Below are 21125 nucleotides of genomic sequence, written 5' to 3' on the forward strand. Positions count from 1 at the left end.
TCTTGTTGTCTCATGCAGGTTTTTTGCACTAAGTTGTCAGAAGCAGGGATTTCATCTGAAGTGGTAACAGGCATCTTTTCAAATATTTCTTCAATCTATTGTTTCCATGGACAATTTCTTCTTCCTGAGCTGAAAACAAGAATTACACAAGAATGGTGGGTAACTGACATCACATTTACTATAAAAGTATATTTTCAAGAATCCATAGCAACCATAAGGCCTAGTTGAATTCCGGAGTTGTAATCATTTAATGTTCACTTGTTATTTAATATTGGCTTGGAGTCACTTAAGCATTTCTGAATATAGGAGTAGTCCTGAGCACTCAAAATTACTTCAGGTACCTTGTGAGAATTGTTCCAGTCCAAAGTATTCACAGAGCTGCTTTCCTTACTATATTTCCACCCTCCTATTACTGTGAAACTGCAATCCTAGGAAGGAAGGAAATTGCTTATTTTGGCCCCATAGATCAAGTACTTTGGCCCCACTTCTCAAAGAAGGAAAGTGCATTATCATGTCACAGTCTAGACTTTGTGTGCTCCATGTTGGAGACTTCATGAGAAACATCCATTTTATATTTTCTTTAATGAATTTTGTTATGGTTATATAAAATTTATTGTCATGTTAAAATTGGTAGTGTATCAGCAAACCAATGGAAAATCTAGACAGATAAGATAGATGACTTCATATCTAAACAACTACTTATGTCTGTTACACAACCACTTCTGTTGAGCATCACAGGGCTGCACAGAATTTTACCCCAGAATTTGTTTGCCTGCTGATCTAGTTAGTTACCTAGTCTGGTCCTACATTTGGAGGAGAAAAAGATGTGTGGCTCCCACTGCTCCCAACCAGGGAAGGTTCCATGGGAACATGTGTCTGGCCCAGTGGGACTACCCAGCTGAACTGAGCCACCTCTGCATTAAAACCTCTTCAGATATTTGGCTGTGGTGAAAAATACGGTTTTTAAAAAGTAAAATTTTTCCACAAGATGTGCTGGACAGCAGAGATAAATAGATGTTTCTTTAACAACGTGGAGTCAGTTTGAATGTGATCTTCACTGAAGAGAGTCATGATGGGAACAGAAATACCATCCTTTCAACATGTGGATTAATGTTTCAGGTTTCATCTAGGCTATCAGAAAGATTACCTTAAACTAAACTTAACCTAAAATATCTTGATAGCATATGTGTGGAAGCATTTGTGCATGTGGGAGGCAGCTGTGAAAGTCTTGCAGTTGTGTCAAGATAGTCTTGATTTCCAGAAATTACAGAAGTTTTCCTGTTTCTTTCCCATAGGAACATCAACCCACGGCTAGGAGATATCCTACAGAAACTTGCTCCTTTTCTGAAGATGTATGGAGAATATGTAAAGAACTTTGACAGGGCAATGGACCTGGTGAACACATGTATGCAGAGGTCCTCTGCATTCAAAGATGTTGTTCAGAACATCCAGGTATGTTGTTCATTGAAATCGTATGGCTTGGAGAGGCTTGTTTGTGGGAGTCTGTTATTTGTACAGTGCAATACACACAGTGTCTAGCTACGAGAGACTACTGCTCTGATAGATTAACTACACAGTTTTAATGTCAGTCCTTTCTTCTCTTTCACTGTGTGACACAATTTTTTCTTGTAAGTAGCTTTTTCTCCACTCATGTATTTAAGAGGAGGGGTATCAGAAGTCACAGAATGAAACTTTGCCATTCTGACTGTGAATTTGTCCATTTTTAAACTATTCTTTTCTCTTGCTCCTAACTTGAATTGTTCTTTTAGTCAACATGTTTTCATTCTGAGTTGGGTGTGTTTGAGTTTGGGGCTATCACTGACAGCATCTGCCACCATGAGGATTTATCTGAGGCTCACACTGTGGCTGCATGCAGCTCTGCTGGAGGATGCTTGGTGTGGGTTTTCATCTATTTTTTCTGAATTATACAAAAAGCTGGGTTGGGAGGGAGAAGAGCTCTGCTTACACAGGTGCATCCATCAGGTGTCCCTCTCCCCTGAGGCCTGGTGCCAGCTGAAGGGATGGCTCAGGCTCCACTTGGCTCACTGGGGCTGGGAAAGCAAGGATTTGTCCTTTTGGAGGGGAGGGCAGGGCTGGCAGGAGCGGGATGAGCCCTGCCCTGTGCAGGAGGATGGCATGGAATCCCAGGAATCCCCACCAGGCTGAGGGCAGGAGAGGCCTCTGCCCAGGGCCACTGGTAGCCCTCAGACAGGGGAGGTGGTGGGATCACACCCTGCTGGGGGTTGTAAGGAGATCTGCTTGAGAGAGGCTGGGCAGGCTCTGCCAGGGACCTGGGCAGGCTGGGTCAATGGGATAAGGCCAATTGTAGGAGGTTCAACGTGGCCAAGTCCTGGGTCCTGTACCTGGGTCACAACAACCCCAGGCAAAGCTCCAGGCTTGGGGCAGAATGGCTGGAAAGTGCCCACTGGAAAAGGACCTGGGGGTGTTGGTCAACAGCAGCTGGAAATGAGGCAGTGTGTGCCCAAGGTAGGCACCAGCATCCTGGCTGGGATGGTGTGGCCAGCAGGACCAGGGCAGGGATCATCCCCCTGTACTGGGGACTGCTGAGGCTGCACCTTAAAATCTGGGATCAGTTTTGGGCCCCCCACTTCAAGAGAGCCATGGAGGTGTTGGAGCATGTCCAGATCAGGGCAGGGGGGCTGGGGAAGGGTCTGGAGCACAAGACTTGAGCAGGAGCAGCTGAGGGAGCTGTGTTCAGGCTGGAGAAGACGAGACCCGAGGTGGGGTCTTCTCACTCTCGACAATCACCTGAAAGGAGGCTGGAATGAGGTGTGGGTCGATGTCTTCTCTGAAGTAACAAGCGATAGAACAAGAGGAAACGGCCTCAAGTTGTCCCAGGAGGGGTTTATATTGATTATAAGGAATGGTTATTGTACTGAATGAGTTGTCAGGTAGTGGCCCAGGGCCATGTGGAGTCCCCATCCCTGCAGGGATTTAAAAGCCATGTTCTTAGGGACATGTTTTAGTGGTGGCCTTGGCAGTGTTTGGTTTGCAGTTGGACTTGATTTGCTTTTGCAACCTGTATGAGTTTATGATTCTGTGATCACTTGAGAAGTTGCTTTATGTTCCTCTTAACTGTATGTGAATGGTGATTTTTCACTGCTGCTTGATACCAACAGCAGGAACAGAACCAAACCTTCTGTGTGTTCTCTTCATGACAGAAACAGGAGGTGTGTGGAAATCTGACATTGCAGCACCATATGCTTGAACCAGTCCAAAGGATTCCTCGTTATGAGCTTCTTCTAAAGGACTATTTAAAGAAACTTCCAGAAGAGTCTCCAGACAGGAAAGATGCTGAAAGTACATGTAAAATCCTCTCTGTCTAATGAGCATAATAAAATCTTTTATAGTTTTTTCTTCGTATGTTCAGATCATTTCAGCTGGGGCTATGGTAGAAATGGAGATTTGAATTAATCATTAGCAAGCATAGTACACAGGGAATTTAAATGCTTAGAGCAGAGAAGAAAATGATTGATATGTCAGCTCTAGAATTGAGGGGGGCTTGTGATGCTTGTGATTTTTATTTAATCCATTGTATGACCAAGGACAAATAAGGAGGGCATCCTTACAGTGGCCACAGGACACAAGCAAGAATGGTCTTAAATGTATATCCTTGCCTAGGAGAGCAGGTTAGACTCTGGTAACACAAAGAAACAGGAGAGAGACTTCTGTTTCTTGTTGTTTATGATCTTGACCAAAACTGTGTTCATGTGACTGTAAACACAAAAATGCCCTGTTTTAGGAAAACACTTAAAAACATGCTTGTGAAGACTTAAGTGAGACTTAAGTTAACTTTTAGTAGGTTGATTCCTAAAAGGTGATTTTTTTTTTTTCACCGTGTGTTTTGGCTTGCCTAGGCTTTTAGGAGAGGTTAAATGTTTAGATGCATGTGGACCAGCTGAACATGCAGAAGTGATTGTATATGTGATGACTTCTGAGCGTTCATTTTCCTTTATGAAAGGAAAAATACAATCTTTGTTTTTGCAAGAGGAGCTTTGCAGGAAAAACTAGTCAGGGAGGTGAAAAAGGCCCCCAAGATACTATTAATAGATATAATCTGGGGAATGAATAACTGTTGCTACCTTTATTGCAGAGTCCCTGGAGCTCATATCTACAGCAGCAAACCATTCAAATGCAGCCATCCGAAAGATGGTGAGTAGGAATTGCACAATGAAATTGGAATCTGAAGGAAACACTTGGCTGAACCAGTGGTCTCCCTCTGGGAAAGGCTCAGCAAAGGGAGCTGGGGCAAATATTCAAGTATAATGAGTCAGGCTTTAAGCACCAGTTGGATATCTGAGTTGTCTTTATCATGTATGATCCTGTGTGGTTACTATGGGTTATTGAGCCTAAATTTCACAGTCCTTGTTGTTAAGGACCCAAGGGGTTGGGGATATGGTGGTCTTCATAAAACTCATTATTTGCTTTTTATTGAAAAATGATGGAAGTATTCCAGTTAGGTCCACTCTTAAGGTGTCCTTACAGATTTTCACACTACTTGATTCTTGTAGGTTTTCACCAGACTGGAGGTTGTTTAGCTTTGATTTTGGCTCCTCTAAAATTCACAGCATGTGGATTTAGCATGTGTTAGTAGCTCTAGGAAGCTGTATTTTTATAGCTGGGCAGTCTGAGACCCTGGAAACTTTGAACATTAGTATGTGCTGCCTATAGGGAGCAGCTTGTGCATAACCATTAAAGCAGTTGGACTTTATGGTTACAGATGTTATCCCTTTGAGCACCCCTGTGCCTCAGGAGCTTTTGTATCTACCAGATCTGAAATGGTTTGTATGGGGCTTAACACTCACCATTTGTGGTACAAGGTTTACACCTCTTTGCATCAAACCCTGAGTTCCTTCTCCTGGCCAGCACGGACATGAGGCCACGTTTCCTGCAGCTGCTCTAGGGAAGTGACCAGATGATGTCTCTGTGTATTTTCAGAATGTCTCAGTGAAAACCAGTTTTGAAACTATGTTCCTGTTTGAGCCTAGCGTGTTCTCCTGATAAGAATCTATTTGGGTGAAAAGGACGTATTTGGGTGGAAAGTATTGTGGCTGGACGACTATTTTGCTGGGAACTGTGAACAGTATCTCCACAGACAGCAGAAACATGAAGCCACCAGCTAGTTGCTTTCCATGTTGGATACTTTTAGTAGAAAAAAAAACCCTATTTAAAAAAGGTTATATGCTATATATAATAATTTTGCACCTGCTTATAGCCCATCAGGGCTTCTTATTGCATTGAGTTCTGTAATTAATAAGTTTTGCCTGAGCAGAGACTCTGAGGAAGAATATCCAAGTAAGAATTCCATGTTTGATCTGGCAGCAGGAGGCACCATGGGTGTGCTGGCAGCTGGGAAGGGCTGGTGGGGAGCAGGGCAGGGTGAGAGCACCAAGGGTTGCACCAGGTCACAGCAGCACCCAAAAAAAGCAAGGGCTGCAGCAAAATCTCTGGCACTTAGTGGGTGTTTTAATGAATTATTTGCTGCTTCCTCCTGTGGCAGTGCAGCAGAAGAAATAAATCATGCCTCCAAAGCTGCACTTTTTCTAGAAGTGCAGATGCCCCTCAGGTTTTGGATCTGCTCTTAGTGTTTTGATTTTTTTTTTGTTCAGGGCTTTTTTTGTTTGTTCATTTGATAAATCATTGGTCAGAGAAAGTGATTAGGACAGGAACTCGTGAGATGTAGATCTGTGGTGAAATTTCCCAACTCAAATGGGGGTAAGCCAAGTGTGTAAAATACCTGAAATTCCAGCTTAATCTAAAGATAGGCAGAGGTATGATTTGGAGGTGTGTTTGGGCATATATTTAGGTGTAATTGTGTTGATCTCTGTCCTCACCTCCTGACCATTTGCTGACAGTGCCATTAGGAGCATTTAAGTCCAACTTGTGGGTGAAAGCCAGACCTTTCCAAATGCTATAAATTGGTAGCAAAATTTGCACAGATTTCAGCTGCAGTGAGTGCTTAGTACAGCAGCTGCAAATGGGTGAACCAGTTACTTTTATCCTCTTGAATACTGTGTAGCTAGAATTTATTATTTTGATGACTTTATATAAAAAGTGCTTTGCTGAAAAGGAAATAGTAATCCCTCCATAAAGAATTCAGACCAAGGCAGTGTCAAGGCCACACTGAATGACATTTTATTTTAAGCATTTGTAAGCCATTAAGCTTTTGGCTCTGGGGGCTCCTGTTTAATACTGCAGCATTTTATTTGGTTTTGGTTTGGTTTAATTTACATTTGTGGGGGGGGGTTGTATTTTCAGGAAAAGATGCACAAGCTTTTGGAAGTCTATGAACGCCTTGGTGGTGAGGAGGACATTGTTAACCCAGCCAACGAGCTCATTAAAGAAGGGCACATTCAGAAGCTTTCAGCCAAGAACGGCACAGCACAGGATAGGTATTTATTCCTGGTGAGTTTTTTTTTTTGTTGCTCAAACAGCACATTCCTATCATCCAAATCTCTTAACACAAAAAGCATTCACTAACCGAGCCCCTTCCTCTGAGCAGCAGTTTACTCTTGGTGCTTTTTCCACGAGAATTTCCTTCCTTCTTTTATGTTTGTGCCTTTGCCGGTCGCTTGTCAGGCCCAAAGGGATCTTCCCCATCTCAGGGGCTGTGGTTTTGGGAAGAGCCCAAGATGGGTGTTCCCATCTGGATCACCTTGCTGCAGAAGATGCTTTTGCTTTCAAGGTGTTAAATTGGTAGCAGGGAGAGGGGGAGGAGAGGGAAGTTGCTGTCTGGTGTATTTTTGTCTGTCTGCTGTCCAGTAATTCTGTGTGAGCCTAGGCTGCTCCTTGCATCTCTTCTTGAGAGCTGTGCCTTAGAGTAAAGCACACCAGAGCCCTAAAGTATCAAAATGCATGTAATCCCTTAACTTAAAATCTTCCCTTTTTGCAGTTTAACAGCATGGTGCTATACTGTGTGCCCAAACTGAGGCTGATAGGCCAGAAGTTCAGTGTTCGAGAGAAGATGGACATTGCAGGACTTCAGGTTTGTACCTCTCCTTTCCCCCATTTTGTGTTATCCCACTCAATAGCATCCCCACAGAATCAGTAAATGTGTGTATGTAGAAATATAAAAAAAAATGTAAAATCCAGCTTTAGATCTCTTTTTTGTTTGTTTTGTTTGTCGTTTGGGTTGGGTTTTTTTCTTTAGTTACTGTGAGGCAGCAGTGTAAAGGTGGGTAAGGAAATGGGGACTTGATGCTTTCACTGAAAGCCTTCCCTTGTCACCTGGTCACTGCTGTAGGGAGCTACTTAGTGAGACAGATTCAGAAATTTTGTAGCAAAAAAAGTAATCCTAGAAACAATCCTTTGTTTTTTCTACCTCTGAACTGTACTGTGTGTGGCAAGTTTTCCAAAGAATGAATATATTTGTAAATGAATTATTTTTGTAACGAATTTTCATTCATTAAAAATGAGTGAAAGACAAGAGTGACTGGTCAGAAGATGACATGTTCTTTATATAGGTCCAAGAAATTGCCAAGCAAAACGTGGCTCATACGTTTTCAATAACAGGAAAAAAGAGATCTCTGGAACTACAGGCCAGGTATGGTGCTTGTGCTCTCTTTCAAGGCTGGTGAATATTAATGTAGAAATTTCTGACATGGGGATAGGCTGTGCTAGTGTGGCAGAGCTTTAAACCAGGAGATGAGCACCAGAGATGTGTAGCTTACAGATGGAAGGGGATTTGTTAGTCCTAAATGTGCTAAATTGTTGTTGATTTGCTGTATTGAATGCTTGTGGTGTTTATAGTAGTGCTTGTAGGTTCCACTCTATTCATAATTATTCAGACATTTTTGGCATTCAGGTGGTAATAATTGAGGAAAATCATTCTTAGTAATATTTTAAAAAGAGTAGGTAGCAAAGTTGAAATCTCAATGGATATAAAGCTGTGAAGATGTGAATTGAATTTATGGAAAATATTAGAAGTAGGATTGTGATGTTTTCTGTATTTTTCTTTTGTTTTAACAGGACAGAAGAAGAGAAGAGGGAATGGATTCAGGTTAATACAAATCCCTTATGATATGGGTGGCAAACACCATGCAGTCAGCACCTTCTGGTTTTAAAATTATCTTTTTGGGGTTCTAAGGAACTCAGTTTTCAATTTAAGCAGTAGTGAGTTAACAGCAGAACTCATTAAGGTTTCTAAGTTTCCATTTGTTTTGTACAAGTATAAGGGGTTTTCACTAAAATGATAATCCTAACCTTCTTGTATGACAGCATTTTGCACAAAAGTCTCATTTTGCTGGACTTTTTCCCGTAGGTCATTCAAGCAACAATTGAAAAGCACAAACAGAACAGTGAGACATTCAGAGCTTTCAATAGTTCTTTTTCTCAAGAGGAGGAGCATCTTCCTGATTCTTCAGTAAGTAGGAATGCTTTATCCTCCTCCTTTGCTACAACAGTTTTACCAACAGTTAAACTACATTTAGACTTCAGCTTTAAAATACCATAGTCTCACTCTTGATTTTTATAGTATCTAATGGCAGAGTCAGCTCCACATCTCTGGCTCTCAGATGCTTATCAGTCACAGTTACTCAGCTTCACAGGTATGGAATAAATGACCTAGGGCAATGCAGTGTGACAGACCTGTCAGTCATGGTTTCCAGACTAGTGGATCACCCAGCATAAGAGGTGTAATTCATCCATGTGATCAGTGGTTGGCTGTCCTGGAATGATGTTTGTGTGCCTGGGAGATTTTGTTCATTACCTCAGAGATGTGTTTTGGGGTTATTTCCCTCCTCAGAGATGTGTTTTGGGGTTATTTCTCTTTTCTTATTTAGTATCATTTTGAAAGTTTTAAAAAGTTCAAAGGAAATTGATGCATTTTAAAGGGATCTTAAAAATACTGTCTTACACATAATGAATACATTTAAGGAGTAATACTCTTCAGCTATATATGCAGAATAGTCTTGGGGATTTTATTCTGTTTCTCTGCAACTATAATGTATTACTCTATGCTGTGTTTGCTAGGAATTTTGTTTTGGAACCATTCACATGAGGATAGTAATAATATCTGCTAATTTGACTTGAAAATTATGATTGTAACATTAACTACAGTCAAAAATTGAGAATTCTAGGATGGCTGGGATTGGAAGGAACCTTTAAAGGCTTCTGGGCTACAAGTGCAGACTGACAGCTCATGTTAAGTTTCTGCTCCACCATCACCCCCAGTCCTTCTCCTCAGGGCCGCCCTCAATCCTTTCTCCTCCCAACCTGTATCTGTGCATGGGATTGCCCCAGTGCAGGTGCAGAACCTTGCACTCAGCCTTGTTGGACTTCCTGAGCCCACTTCTCAGGTCTGTCAGGGTCCCTCTGGCTGGCATCCCTCCAGCACACACTTTGGTGTCATCCCCCAGTTGTGCTCTCTGTTACCCACCACTGGTCCCAGTGCTGACCCTGGGGGACACAGCTCCCTTTGGTCACAGTGCTTTGGGTGTGACCAGCCAGCCAGTTCCTTATCCCATGAGTGCTCCATCCATCAAATCCCCATCACTCCAGGGATCAGACTGTTGTGCAGGACAGTGCTGGATGCTCTGGGCAGCTCGGGGTGGGTGGTGTCTGTTCCACTCAGGCTGTGACGCTGTCATACAAGGACACCAAATGAGCCAGGTAGGACTTGCTGTGAGCAGCTGCCCCTTTGTCATTTGACACAAGCTACAGGCCTGTCAGAGGGAATTTTTAATGGAATTTTGTGCAGAGCTGTTGATGATGCCAGTGGTCAAACAGTAGCCATTGGATGTAGCACAGGGAGAGAAGGTCCATCTGAAGAGATTAAATGTGGGGACTTTTTTCCCCTCCTGAAGATTGCTGTTGTTGTCACTGGTACCTAAGAGGTTTTGAAACCTCTCCTTTGCCAGATCTGATTCAGTGATTCAGTAATGCTAGGTTTTTATCTGACTGTTTTCCCAGGGGACTCAGGAGAGGTGTTAAATTCTCCTTTCATCCCAGCATTAATCAGACTGGCAGCAAAGATCTCCACAACCCTCCACCAGAGTCTGGGATCCTGTCACTGCTGGCAGCCAGCAATGAGCCATTCTCATCATCAGCCATAGCTTACTGATCATGAACTATTCATAAGCTAAAAATACTCAGAAAAAATTGGCAAATAATCAGTTCGTGTCTGTATTTGTAAGTTAAATCGTGGCTGCCTTCCAAACAAGGATGCTTTGATGGAAAAAAATCTTTTGCTAATGAGCAAACCAGTGGGCGTGCTTCTTTCTATCCAACAATGGGCAGTGTCTGTTCAACTTCATTACTATTATCTTGCTTAGTAAATTCCATTTTATTTTGCTTCTGTGTTAATTGTGTATCCATGTGTTTATACTCTGCTGGTTCGTAAAAGTCAAGTAGAGCAGAAATCTGGTTTGCCTCCTGGCTGCAATATTAATGCAGTGTGTACCTCAGTTTCTTTCATGCCAGAATGCTCACCTGCCATTTGAGGAGCTTATCTAGGTAACCAGCTTTAAGAACTGATGTCACAGTTAATGGCAGAACTTGTTAGTTAGCTGAAATTCCTCTGTAAGGAAAACCAAACAAATAGTGAGAGGTTCTTAATAGGAGTGTGCTGCTGTAGGCAGTCTCCACCATACATCTCTCATCATCCTTGTGGAATACCAGGCAGTGTGCTGTAGAGGAAAGAATGACAATATGAGTCAAGAAACATGTAGTCGTGTATGCACTCGTGCATTCCAGGCTGAATCTGTAACACCTACTAGAAATTGGGCTCTGGTTTTAATAATCTAATAATCCACATTGCTTCTCTCCCACCCTTGGCCATACATTCAGTGAGTTACATCACTGATGATTGATTTCAGTTGCATGACAGCTCCATGCCTGTGCACACCATTCTTACCATGCTTCTCTTTTCCCTGCTGACTTCTCTAACCTCATGCAAGCACTGGGGGTTCATCTCCAGCCTGTAATTTGCCAGCAGAAGACCTGGAGTTTCTTAGAGATGCAGAGAACTGACCTTGAAGCAGATTCTTAAGATAATGTCTGTGCAACATTCTACAGCAATTAACAAACTCCCAGCTGTCAGGAAGAGAATACTCAGTGGCATTGCCAGTCACCTCCAGAGTGACTGCAGCAGTGGTCTTTCCAAGAGGTGTGTTCAGAAAGATTCAGGGTCCCTTTGTGGCTTAGTTCCTTCAGAAAGAGAACATTTGTTTCCCTATTTTCATCTTCAGGATTTCAAGCCTATGTGAAAGTTTATTTAAAGCCATATAAAAATGTTCCTAAGGAAAAAGACCTATTTTACCACTGCTTGATCTGAGAAGAGCCAGAGGCTGTGGGGTGGGGGAAGGACCCAGTTAGTGCATGATGAGGAGGATTCCAAGGGAAAGTGCTGCAGGGAGATGAGCACAGCAGGAGCAGCAGCACTGAGATTTTAGAGCTGGGAGTGCTTCTATTGGTGAAATGATTTTTAGAGCCTGTAAAATCATTCTTATTTAGTAGTAGAGGGCATCTAATCTTTAGCACATGAGTCCAAGTAAGTTTCAGAGGGCAGGGAGATCTGAACAGGCAGCTAGAGAAATTGACTCTCTTACTTTTCTGTAAACTTGTTGGGGTTTTTCTCAGTCTCTCCTTCAGACTCCATTTTCTCTCCACATTTTTTATTTCCTTTCCCAAGCCCTGGGTCACAGTACACAGATGTCCTTTTACTGGAATAATTTTACTTAAATACCTGAGCTGATTAGGGTTGCAGTGGAAAGAAACCCCTTTCCACAGGCCTGGAGATGGTGTGAAGACCCTAGGGCTGCTGGGGTTTTATTGTGGAGGCAGAAATACTTGGCTAGAGTTGAAGACATGATGCTTCCCTTTAATTAAGTTGCTTTCCCTGGAAGAGGTCTGGGGATGGCACAGGGGGTGCATTTGCTCCTTTGCTTGTTCTGAAGAGTCCATTGATTTTGTTAGGATATAAATGGCTACAATTAGGTATCAGAATTAATTGTTTTTCAATTTGGCTGCTTACTCAAAGATAGAGTTCAGGTTGTTTCTAATAACAGAGATGAAACCTTTTGAATTAAGCCAGAGATATGCATAACCTGGCAATGTGAGATGTCTCATTGGGGAAGGAAGAAAGATCTATAGGAATTGTCTGAGAATTTATGGGAGTCTGATATTTGAAAACCCCTAGTAAAGAAACAAATGCATTGTAAATGAATGACAGATTAGGTGGGTTTTCTTTTAGGTGATTTTGGTATACATAAACTTGTTGCTTACCCTCACTATATATTGAATCCATATAGATGCCAGGTTGATGTTAAGAACTGAAGGTAGTTACAATTCAGACAGAAAATTTTAACAGAACTGTTTGAATGGAATGAATCCTCCTCCTTGGCCTCAGCTGCCTGCACAGAGCACTGCTTGGTTTGTCTCACAGGGCTCAGAGTCATTCAAACCTGCCCCTTCCCTGTCTGCAGCACTGGTGAGGACTTGGCAGTGCTGTGTCCCCTCTCATGTCACCCCCTGGGAGCCACCCCAGTGCCCATCTGCAATTTCACTGTGTTCCCAGGCAAAGAGTTGAGGAGCAAATGATGCCATGTTCTCCTTTTCAGTGTTTAATATATTCTAGGAAGCATGTCCATGCTGAAACCCTTCTGTGTCGTTCTGTTTCTCTCAGATAGCAAGCACCAGCTCAGTGGAGTCAATGCCAGGAGCAGATGGTGGTGTATTTGGAGGGGTAAGTAATTTGAAGCTAATACTTCTTGTAGAGCAAGGCCAGAGGTTGAGGTGCTTCTTTGGTAGCAGGAAAACCCCCCAGAGGTACTTCAGTGTAGCAGTTTCTGTTCTGCTGTCTGTTGCTGCAGCTGTGCTGTCCTTAACTTCTTGGCCAACTAAATTTTGATTAACATTTCTTTCAGAGTGTGCTTTTCATGTTTCTGCCAGTGCAGAGGAGGAGATGATAGTGCTTTCATACTTCTCTGGCATGCAAGGGATGGGCTGCTGTAAAAGCAAAATACACTTTTAAAGATACCTTTCACTTTGCTGTGTACAATGTCTGTGACTGCTGCTGAGTCAAACCAGAAGATTGGAGTCTGTAGTAAGTTCTGGTTCTTGGTGCTCTTATTTCTTCCTTCTGCAGTGTCTTCTCAGAGTAACAGATTTTCAGGCAATGCTTTAGGGTCAGCTGAGTTTACTAAAAAATGCCCCAACAAGAAGAAACAATAACAGCAAAACCCCTATTTGCAGAGACATAAATAAAAATTATGTATTTGCATGACCTTGTTAATAACCAAGGAGCCACCTTACAGGCTCTCCCAGATCCCTGGCCAAGCTTTTAACCCTCTGGTGGAGTATAAATGAAAAGCTGCTGAGCAAGCCAGCTACCTGAGCTCTGCACAAACAAGAGCTTGTTAAAAACAAGTGTTTGTAATTAGTGTACTCCTTGCTGTTTATTGTTTGCTACCACTTGGTATTTTCTCTGATTTTTTAATTATTTGTAGTCACTTTTATGATCAGATCTCCTGTTCCTTGACTTACAGATGCTATAGTGAGCTAGCAACTTACTGAAAAACGTCACTTTTATATTATTTAAAAACAAACATGTGCCAGTTCCTGCTGGTCTTAAGTTTTTTAAGGAAATGTACATTTTAGTTGTAATTGAACAGAAAAACCATCTTTTTAGTTTATTGTAAATAGTTGTGTTGGTGATAGTCACAGTATAACTTGACACATAAAGTAATTGTAATTAAATGGTTTATTTAAAGAAAAATTTAATTCCTGAGATAGAAATAAAAATGGAGTTGATCAAAAATGCAAAGCTAAAGATACCCAAAGCTGTTAATTATTGATTCTGGGATCTCTTTCTGCTCTTTTATAGCAAATGGGTAACATCAGCATGAGCAATGACTTCAGATGGTAGCTGCAGCTTTAGGAAATATTAATTTTTAATGATGACATTCCTCTAGAAACATCCCAGTGCATCAACAAGTACATTCTGTGCTTAAGGGCTTCCACATGAGAACCACTTGGTGGTAGTGGTGGTCAGCAAACTGGTACCTTCCTCCTGTGCCTCCTGAAGGGTCTGCACACCCAGCACTGAGATCTGCTGCAGGAAGGGAAATCTGCTGCTTGGACAGCACTGGGGGAGTTGATCCCTGCTCTGCCCTGCCCTGCCTTGCAAGGGTGGTAGTGGATGGGTTTTCCTGGTGATAACAGAATAATGCAACCAAATCAGAAAAGCACAAAGTACCTAAAGCAGAGAGATAGGAAATATACAGGGTAATGCATCAAACCATTACAAGATGAGGGAAAGGACAGTGATGCAGAGAGCTCCATCCCCACTGTCAGACATTCCTATCACCAGATCCCCAGTCCCTGGGGAGCCCTGGTTGCAGGGAGGATTTGCAGAGCCCTTCCCATAGGGGAGGCACCAAAGTCCCTGCAGGGGGGTCCAGCCCTATATCCCAAAACACCCTGCAAGTCAGGAGGACTTTGCATATCACACTGTGTGGGAACATCTGGGTCATCTCCTGACCACCTGTGACCAGGACTGGGCCAGAGTCCAGGGTGTGGCTGGTGGGGTTTCTTTAGCATCCTCTCTTTTGAAGCATCAAGCCAATAATTTGTGATGAATGGTGTTTTTAATGAGTAATACAAGGATACAGTGTCAATTATATTTGATACAGAAGGACACAATCTCAGTTATTTTTTCTGTTTCCATACAAGACAACTCTGGCCTGGGCTCATTTTCCCCTCCTCAGCACCACCACACCAGGACAGGATTCATCCTGGCTGGCTCTGGCTTGGGAAGTCCAAGTAGGCAAGTCCAGAGGTAGATTGTCTTGCATGTAGAGCACTGGCAAATGGAGAAACAAACTAAACCATTTTGCTGCATTACCAAGTACAAAGTAGACTATACCATTTAAATTAATTTCTCACCTATATTCAGCTTTTCTGGAAGTGAACTGTAGCTAGGAAATACACAGCTGTTACAAGCATGATGAGAAGGAGAAGGTTTGAAAGCCCTTGGCTCACACATCTGCCTGTCCAGGAGTCTCCTCTGACTGTGACTATGTGGCATGCACAGCATCCAGGATTAGCTTCTACCTGCTGGCTCACACAGAATGAAATACATAGCCAGTAGTAAATAAGCCTGTTCCTACCAGCTCTTTGGTGTTTCTTTGCTTTTCAGAAGCAAATGGAGGTCCCCGTAGTTCAGTAGTGATGTGATGTCTGCTCTCCTGGGCAGCCAAGCCACTGAGCTCCGAGCAAGAGTTGTACCTCTCACTCTTTTTCCACCAAAATTTTGAAGTTTAGGGAAACTGTCAAGATTCAGAAAGTTAAATGCAGATGCAGAGTAAAATTAAGTTAGTGGGAAAACAGCCCAGTCTGGAAGAAGCTGTTGTAGATCGTGGCTCTGAACCGATTTTATGCAAGTGTTTTCTTGTGTCAGACTCACCAGCTTCAAAACAGAGCTGGTTACACCAAGAATGGTGAAAAATAAGACAATTAAGTGCATTGGTACTGATGTATTCCAGCTGAAGCTCAGGCAGCTTTGCAATAGCTTCCCTCTTAATGTCAGCAGTACACAGTGTGGTTTCTGTAGGAAAGGACAGGGTTGCACAGTGAGCATTAAATCCATCTGTGATGATCAAGGTTTGTGAATTGCAATGTGTGTCCTTGTTTTCTCCAGTAAGCTCCCAGTTCAGATGGTGTATTGGTAAGGTCAGCTTCCTAAGCCAGCTCTGGGGGGTCTGCCCATGCAGCAAAGTCTCAGAGTTTTAACAGGGATGGAAAGCAGAGGGCTTCTTAATGCTTTGCTGTTCTAACAGTTACACAACATTAATACTGAATAAGCCTTTCTTCTATAATTGCCCACTAGAATTTGCCAAGTTATTAGGAAAATACATTTTCATTTTTATTATCTTCTCTACAGCTGCAGTAGCAAAGTTTCAAACTCTTGTGTTCTCACTGTACTCTCATAATGTTGAGAAATGTTATGAAACATTGCTAATATTCATCAAACACTTAAAAACCCTTTCATATGGAGCCTTTTTGGGTTAGATTTTTCAGTTCTGGGCCCCTCACTGTAAGAAAGACACTGAGATCCTGGGGTGAGTTCAGGGAAGGGCAACCAAGCTGGGGGAAGGGTCTGGAGAAAAAGTGCCCCGAGGAGAGGCTGAGGGAACACGGATTGTTTGGTTTGGAGAAGAGGAGGCTGAGAGGAGCCCTTACTGCTCTCTCCAGCTCCCTGAAAGGAGGTTGCAGGGAGGTGTGTGTTGGGCTCTGCTCCCAAGTGAGTGATGAGAGGACTGGAGGTGGTGGAGTCACCATCCCTGGAGGGATCCAAAAGCCCTGCAGATGGGCCCTTCAGGATATGCTCTGGTGGGTCTGGTGAGGTAGATGTGTTTATTTGATTTTATTTGATTTTATTTGATTTGATTTGATTTGATTTGATTTGATTTGGGTGGGTGCAGTAATGGTTGGACATGGTGATCTTAGAGGTCTTTTCCAACCATGACAGTTCTGTGATAGTGAAGCTTGTATTAAATGCTTGTTTGTGTGCTACAGCATAACTTAAAATGGAATGGTCTAAAATAACTATAATGGCCTAAAATAAAAACTCATGCCTAATTTTCCCAAGAAACCTTGCCCAACATAATACCCTTTCTGCTTTCTTTCCTTTATGAAATGTTTGGGTGGCTTATTTCTGCCAATGAGCACTCTCCAGACTATTCCACAAGAGCCATCAGAGGAAGTATTCAGTGTGAGGCTTATGTACATTACAGACACATGTGTATGGGTGATGATGGATATTCCTATTAAAGTACAAATCCAATTATTCAGTTCCCACTTAGCATTTTTTCCTGAGCAGGCACATGTAGATATTGGTTGAAATTTAAAAAATGGGTTTGTTTAGCATTCATCAAGATTATCTTCCAGCTACAGCTTACAAGGCTAAATGATGCCTTCATTCCAGTAATTTTAGAGAAATTGTTCTTTACATAAAAATAAAAAGACTTGTTATGCTCTATGGAAATCTTAACTAATATGAAGAAAAAAATCAGGTTGACCAGGGAGGAAATGCTCTGATTTACCAACTTAAGGAGTATCCAACCGTAGCCAGTGGAAGGAAAATCAGTCATCTAAAAAATAGCATTAAAATTTTAATATTAAATAGTTATTTAAGTAAATTTAAAATATGTAATTAAAATATGAACTATATGAAAATTAATAGAAGCATCCAATAGCATTAGCATCAAAATAACAGTGAGAAATGCCTGACTCTAACCAATATATGTAATAATAAAATAAAACACTCTAAATTACTGCTGATGAGGAAACTTTTTGGAGTTGCCTTAATAGTAATCCCCTGCTTGGAGGGGTCTGGTGGTGCCTGACAGGGACATTTTGCAGTGATTGATCTGAGGCATTGTTCTGTTGTTGTGATTCCGTGCTGTGCTGGTTACATCTGGTTCTTCACAAGTCAAGCGAAATGCTGCACCCTGCTCATGATGTGTGTGGGAGGACTCAGGTTTGCAGGCATTCTGTTTGCAGGATGCTCATTAGCAGGTTTGCTGTTAATTGATCTGTAGGTGGGGGGGGGTACAGGGATTTCCCCCAGGAACAAATCCCCCTGACTCCCCTCCACCAAGCTGCATTGCAAAACCTCCAAAGTACTTGGATAGATGTTTGAGATGTTGCTATTGCAGCTATAGAAAAGATGAGAAAAATTAGAAAATCCCAGCCAATTAGAAGTAATGAGTTGTGGTTTTGTTGTGTAACTCCATGACAAGGCAGGGTGGTTTCAGTGATTCCACTGACACACGATGTGCTCTCCTCTTTAACCCAGCCATGGCAGAGACTTCAGAAGGCTAAATGATGGGAGAGTGGTGTCAGCTTATAAAATATGATTACTTTTGAATTTTTTGGCCTGAAAACCTCTATTAGTGACTTCTGTAGGAGGTCAGGCATAACCACTAAGGTGAGATATTGGGGTAAAAGGCAGCACCAAGAGCTGCCTGGGGATGCCTGGGCAGCCTCTGGTAATTGTCATTGCTGGTGCCTCCCCTCCCACACTCCCATCCATCTGATAGAGGGGTTTGAAAAGGGGAAATTGGTTGAGCCTGTTGTTTTCTCTCAAGTGGACTTAAATTATGACTTAGCATGCACATGGTTTAAAGGAAAAGGAAGGGGGGGGGGGATCTGTCAAGGAGTCCAGATTCTGTGTAACCTTCAATGGGCTGATCTTCACTTGGTTGATTTTCAGGAAAAGTGCAAAAATACCTCTGCTCTTTTGATTTAGAGGTAATGTTTCTTCTCTTGGTAGCCTGTTAAATGATTGTTTCAAGCAAGTAAGAATGGATGGAGTGATCTCTCATGAAGGGCTGTGTTGGAGGAACGGGACACAGGCTGGGATCTCCACCCAGGTGCTTGCTGCTCTTCCCTTGCACCTTGTAAGCCAGACCCCCAAGGAGGAGTAGAATTTGTTTCTTTAAAAAAGAAAAGAGAACAGAGGGTCTGCTTGAAGTTCTGTGTGAAGCTGTATTTTTTTGATGTGCACATTGTCATTTCAATACCCTTCTGTTTATCAGAAAATTGAACAACTGGATTGAATAACAGTGAGTAACTTGAAGTGCCAGCTTAGGTGCTTAACTGAAGAGGCTCAACCTGCTTGGCTATCCAGACAGCTGGTAGAAAGGGTCTTTTGCCAAGAGCAGGTGACAGCAGGTCCCTGGTATGGGTGGCCCTGTTTTCCAGGGGACCTTCATGCTTCATGGGCTGGGCAAGAGCCTCAGGAAACACCTCAGTGAAGTGTTTGAAGCTGGGTGCTGCAAAAATCCACTTCCAGCACCATTCACCTCTCCAGTCAACCCATTTTCCCCAAACCATTCCCATTTCCTCCCCATGAACAGAAGAGTTGACAGCACCCTCCCAAAGTCAGCAGCACTGAGCTTCCCCAGGCTGGGTGGCAAACAGGGACTGAGCTGAGGGGATCAGTGGCTGTCAGGGCACCAGTGGGCAGAGAGGGACCTGAGGAATTGGCTCAAGCCTTCTGGAAGATGCAGGGACACACCAGGAACAGCTGAGCCATCCATCCCAGGGTGGGCCCTTCAGCAGAGCTGCTGTGAACTCTGTTCAGAGGTGATGAAAGGGGAGATCTGGGTCAGCAGGATTCGATGCATTGTTTTGTAATTTTCTTTTGAGAAATACAAATCACATCGTTGTGCTTCTCATTTCAGAGTGATTCCTGCAGGAAATCTTCCAAATCCAAGCGGGACAAGGAGAAGCAGGCTTGCAAGAGCTGCAGTGAGAGCTTTAACTCCATCACGAAGAGGAGGCACCACTGTAAGCAGTGTGGGGCAGTAAGTATCACACTGCACTGAGCCTTTTGCTTCCTTCTACAGAGACTCTTGGAGAGAATTAATTATTTATATGTTCTGGTTCATGGCAGAGCAGATCTTCCCATTTGCTTTATCCCCTGGGAAAAGGAGCAAAATTCTGGTGCAAGGGGCCTGCTTTGTTCTGATTTAAAGGTAAATACAGCACCTCAGTAGATAAAAAGAAAGATGGTGCTGTCTCTGGGGATGTGCCTGTCTCTCTGGAGAGGGTTGTCCCCCATATTTTGTTTGCAGAAACAAGAATGGCCTTCTGACTGCCTTACTTCACACAGCAGCTCCTTCTAGGATGAACAGCTGAGTATACAGCATTAAAGATGGGTTCTTCTTGCCCCAAAGTAGCATTTTTGAGAATTACTTTCATGAAAGTGGTTTCTTCTTGCTTGGAAAGTGAAAAAAAAAAAAAATCAGTCCTGGAGATTCAAGTCCAGGTTACTGAAGGCACTTAGCCACACTTCCCCAGTGCCATCTGCTGACCACTTCATTCTCAGGGTTTACTCAGAAAATCACAGCCACAGCCAAGATGAGATTGATGTCAATAATGTGGCTTGAAATGTGCTTTCTGTGACCTGAGTGTCACATCTCAGTGTTCCTAATGCCACGAGTAGAATGTTATTTAAATGCCATTATTCATTTTAAGTGGAGATTAATTTTCAGCTGCAGAGAGACCTAAATGTATAGGTCAGTGTTTGAAGGAACCTCAGTCTCAGCAACTAAAATAAAATTACTGTGAAGGAGGCACTTTTTGCACTGGAACTGGGACTTTCAGCCTTCAGGGTTTTGTTGTTATTAATCATTACTAAATAATGAAGTACATTTCTGAAGGTTTAAAACGTTCCATTGCTAAGCTCAGCATTATTAAAGAATTAAATTGTGCTTCCCCACGGACAGAGAGACAACAAGAATTACGTTATTAATAATAATGTTCTAATTTTGGGGTTCCTCAGTTCTGTCAGGCTGAGCTGCTTCAGTGATGAGCAAGTGTCAACCATGTTTACTCTGACAGTCCTTCCTAGGCCATTTCATGATTGGCATTAAAAAATACTAATTGCTTCGTCAGCCTAAACTCTTTTTTGACTGATAAAAGCTTACAGGAAAAGAAAAGCAAACTTGCATGATATTAATCATAAGGCAGTTCCCAAGAAGCCCATGTTTTCTTTAATTAGGTATTTTGGTACACATCATGGGATCACGGAAACATTAATTATTAGTGGCAGCAAATAAAATAAATATATTTTTCAATCTTACACTTGCATTGGTTTTATGGATGTTACTTGGATAACAGCTACTCTGCAAGTCAGTGTCTTTGGAGAAGGGTGATGTTTTAATGCCAGCTGCTGAAGCACCATCTTTCTGATGCAGGTGATCTGTGCAAAGTGCTCTGAGTTTAAGCCACTTGCAGATAACAGCCGCCACAACCGAGTCTGTAAGGAGTGTTTCCTGCAGTTACCAGCAAGCCCTTGCAGCCCCGGGGTGGAAACAGTTGGAGAACAAAAGAAAAGATCAGCTGCAGAGGTACAGTATTTAGCTGAGAAACTTTTGGTATGGTAGCTTCCCTTCTGAGTCTCTTCTTTTTTCTTTTTTTTTTTTTCTCTGTTTTAAAAATATGTATTTATTTAAAGCAAAAAAAAAAAAAGTTTGTTTGGTTTTTTTTCCCCCTACCATGATATTTGACACTCTGGTCCATCACTTGTACTGAATGTGCATGCAGCCTGAATGCTGCTGGTGATTGGTGAGTGCTCATTGCAGGGATGCAGCTAA

General features: G+C 42.5%; 1 protein-coding gene across 2 annotated transcripts in view; it reads left to right on the plus strand.

Annotated features, from left to right (window-relative positions):
• Positions 1 to 21125, plus strand: part of FGD3 (FYVE, RhoGEF and PH domain containing 3) — a 108130-nt gene that overhangs the window by 76280 nt on the left and 10725 nt on the right. For both annotated transcript variants that reach the window (XM_030458600.1, XM_030458601.1), the window contains 12 exons: positions 19 to 155; positions 1296 to 1452; positions 3183 to 3321; positions 4115 to 4173; positions 6280 to 6426; positions 6914 to 7006; positions 7485 to 7564; positions 7990 to 8020; positions 8282 to 8383; positions 12644 to 12703; positions 19209 to 19331; positions 20727 to 20879. In XM_030458600.1, coding sequence (XP_030314460.1) covers positions 19 to 155; positions 1296 to 1452; positions 3183 to 3321; positions 4115 to 4173; positions 6280 to 6426; positions 6914 to 7006; positions 7485 to 7564; positions 7990 to 8020; positions 8282 to 8383; positions 12644 to 12703; positions 19209 to 19331; positions 20727 to 20879 — 1281 coding nt within the window. The remainder of the gene's footprint in view (positions 1 to 18; positions 156 to 1295; positions 1453 to 3182; positions 3322 to 4114; positions 4174 to 6279; positions 6427 to 6913; positions 7007 to 7484; positions 7565 to 7989; positions 8021 to 8281; positions 8384 to 12643; positions 12704 to 19208; positions 19332 to 20726; positions 20880 to 21125) is intronic.

The sequence above is a fragment of the Calypte anna genome, chromosome 12 (genome assembly GCF_003957555.1).
Source record: "Calypte anna isolate BGI_N300 chromosome 12, bCalAnn1_v1.p, whole genome shotgun sequence".
Taxonomy (NCBI): domain Eukaryota; kingdom Metazoa; phylum Chordata; class Aves; order Apodiformes; family Trochilidae; genus Calypte; species Calypte anna.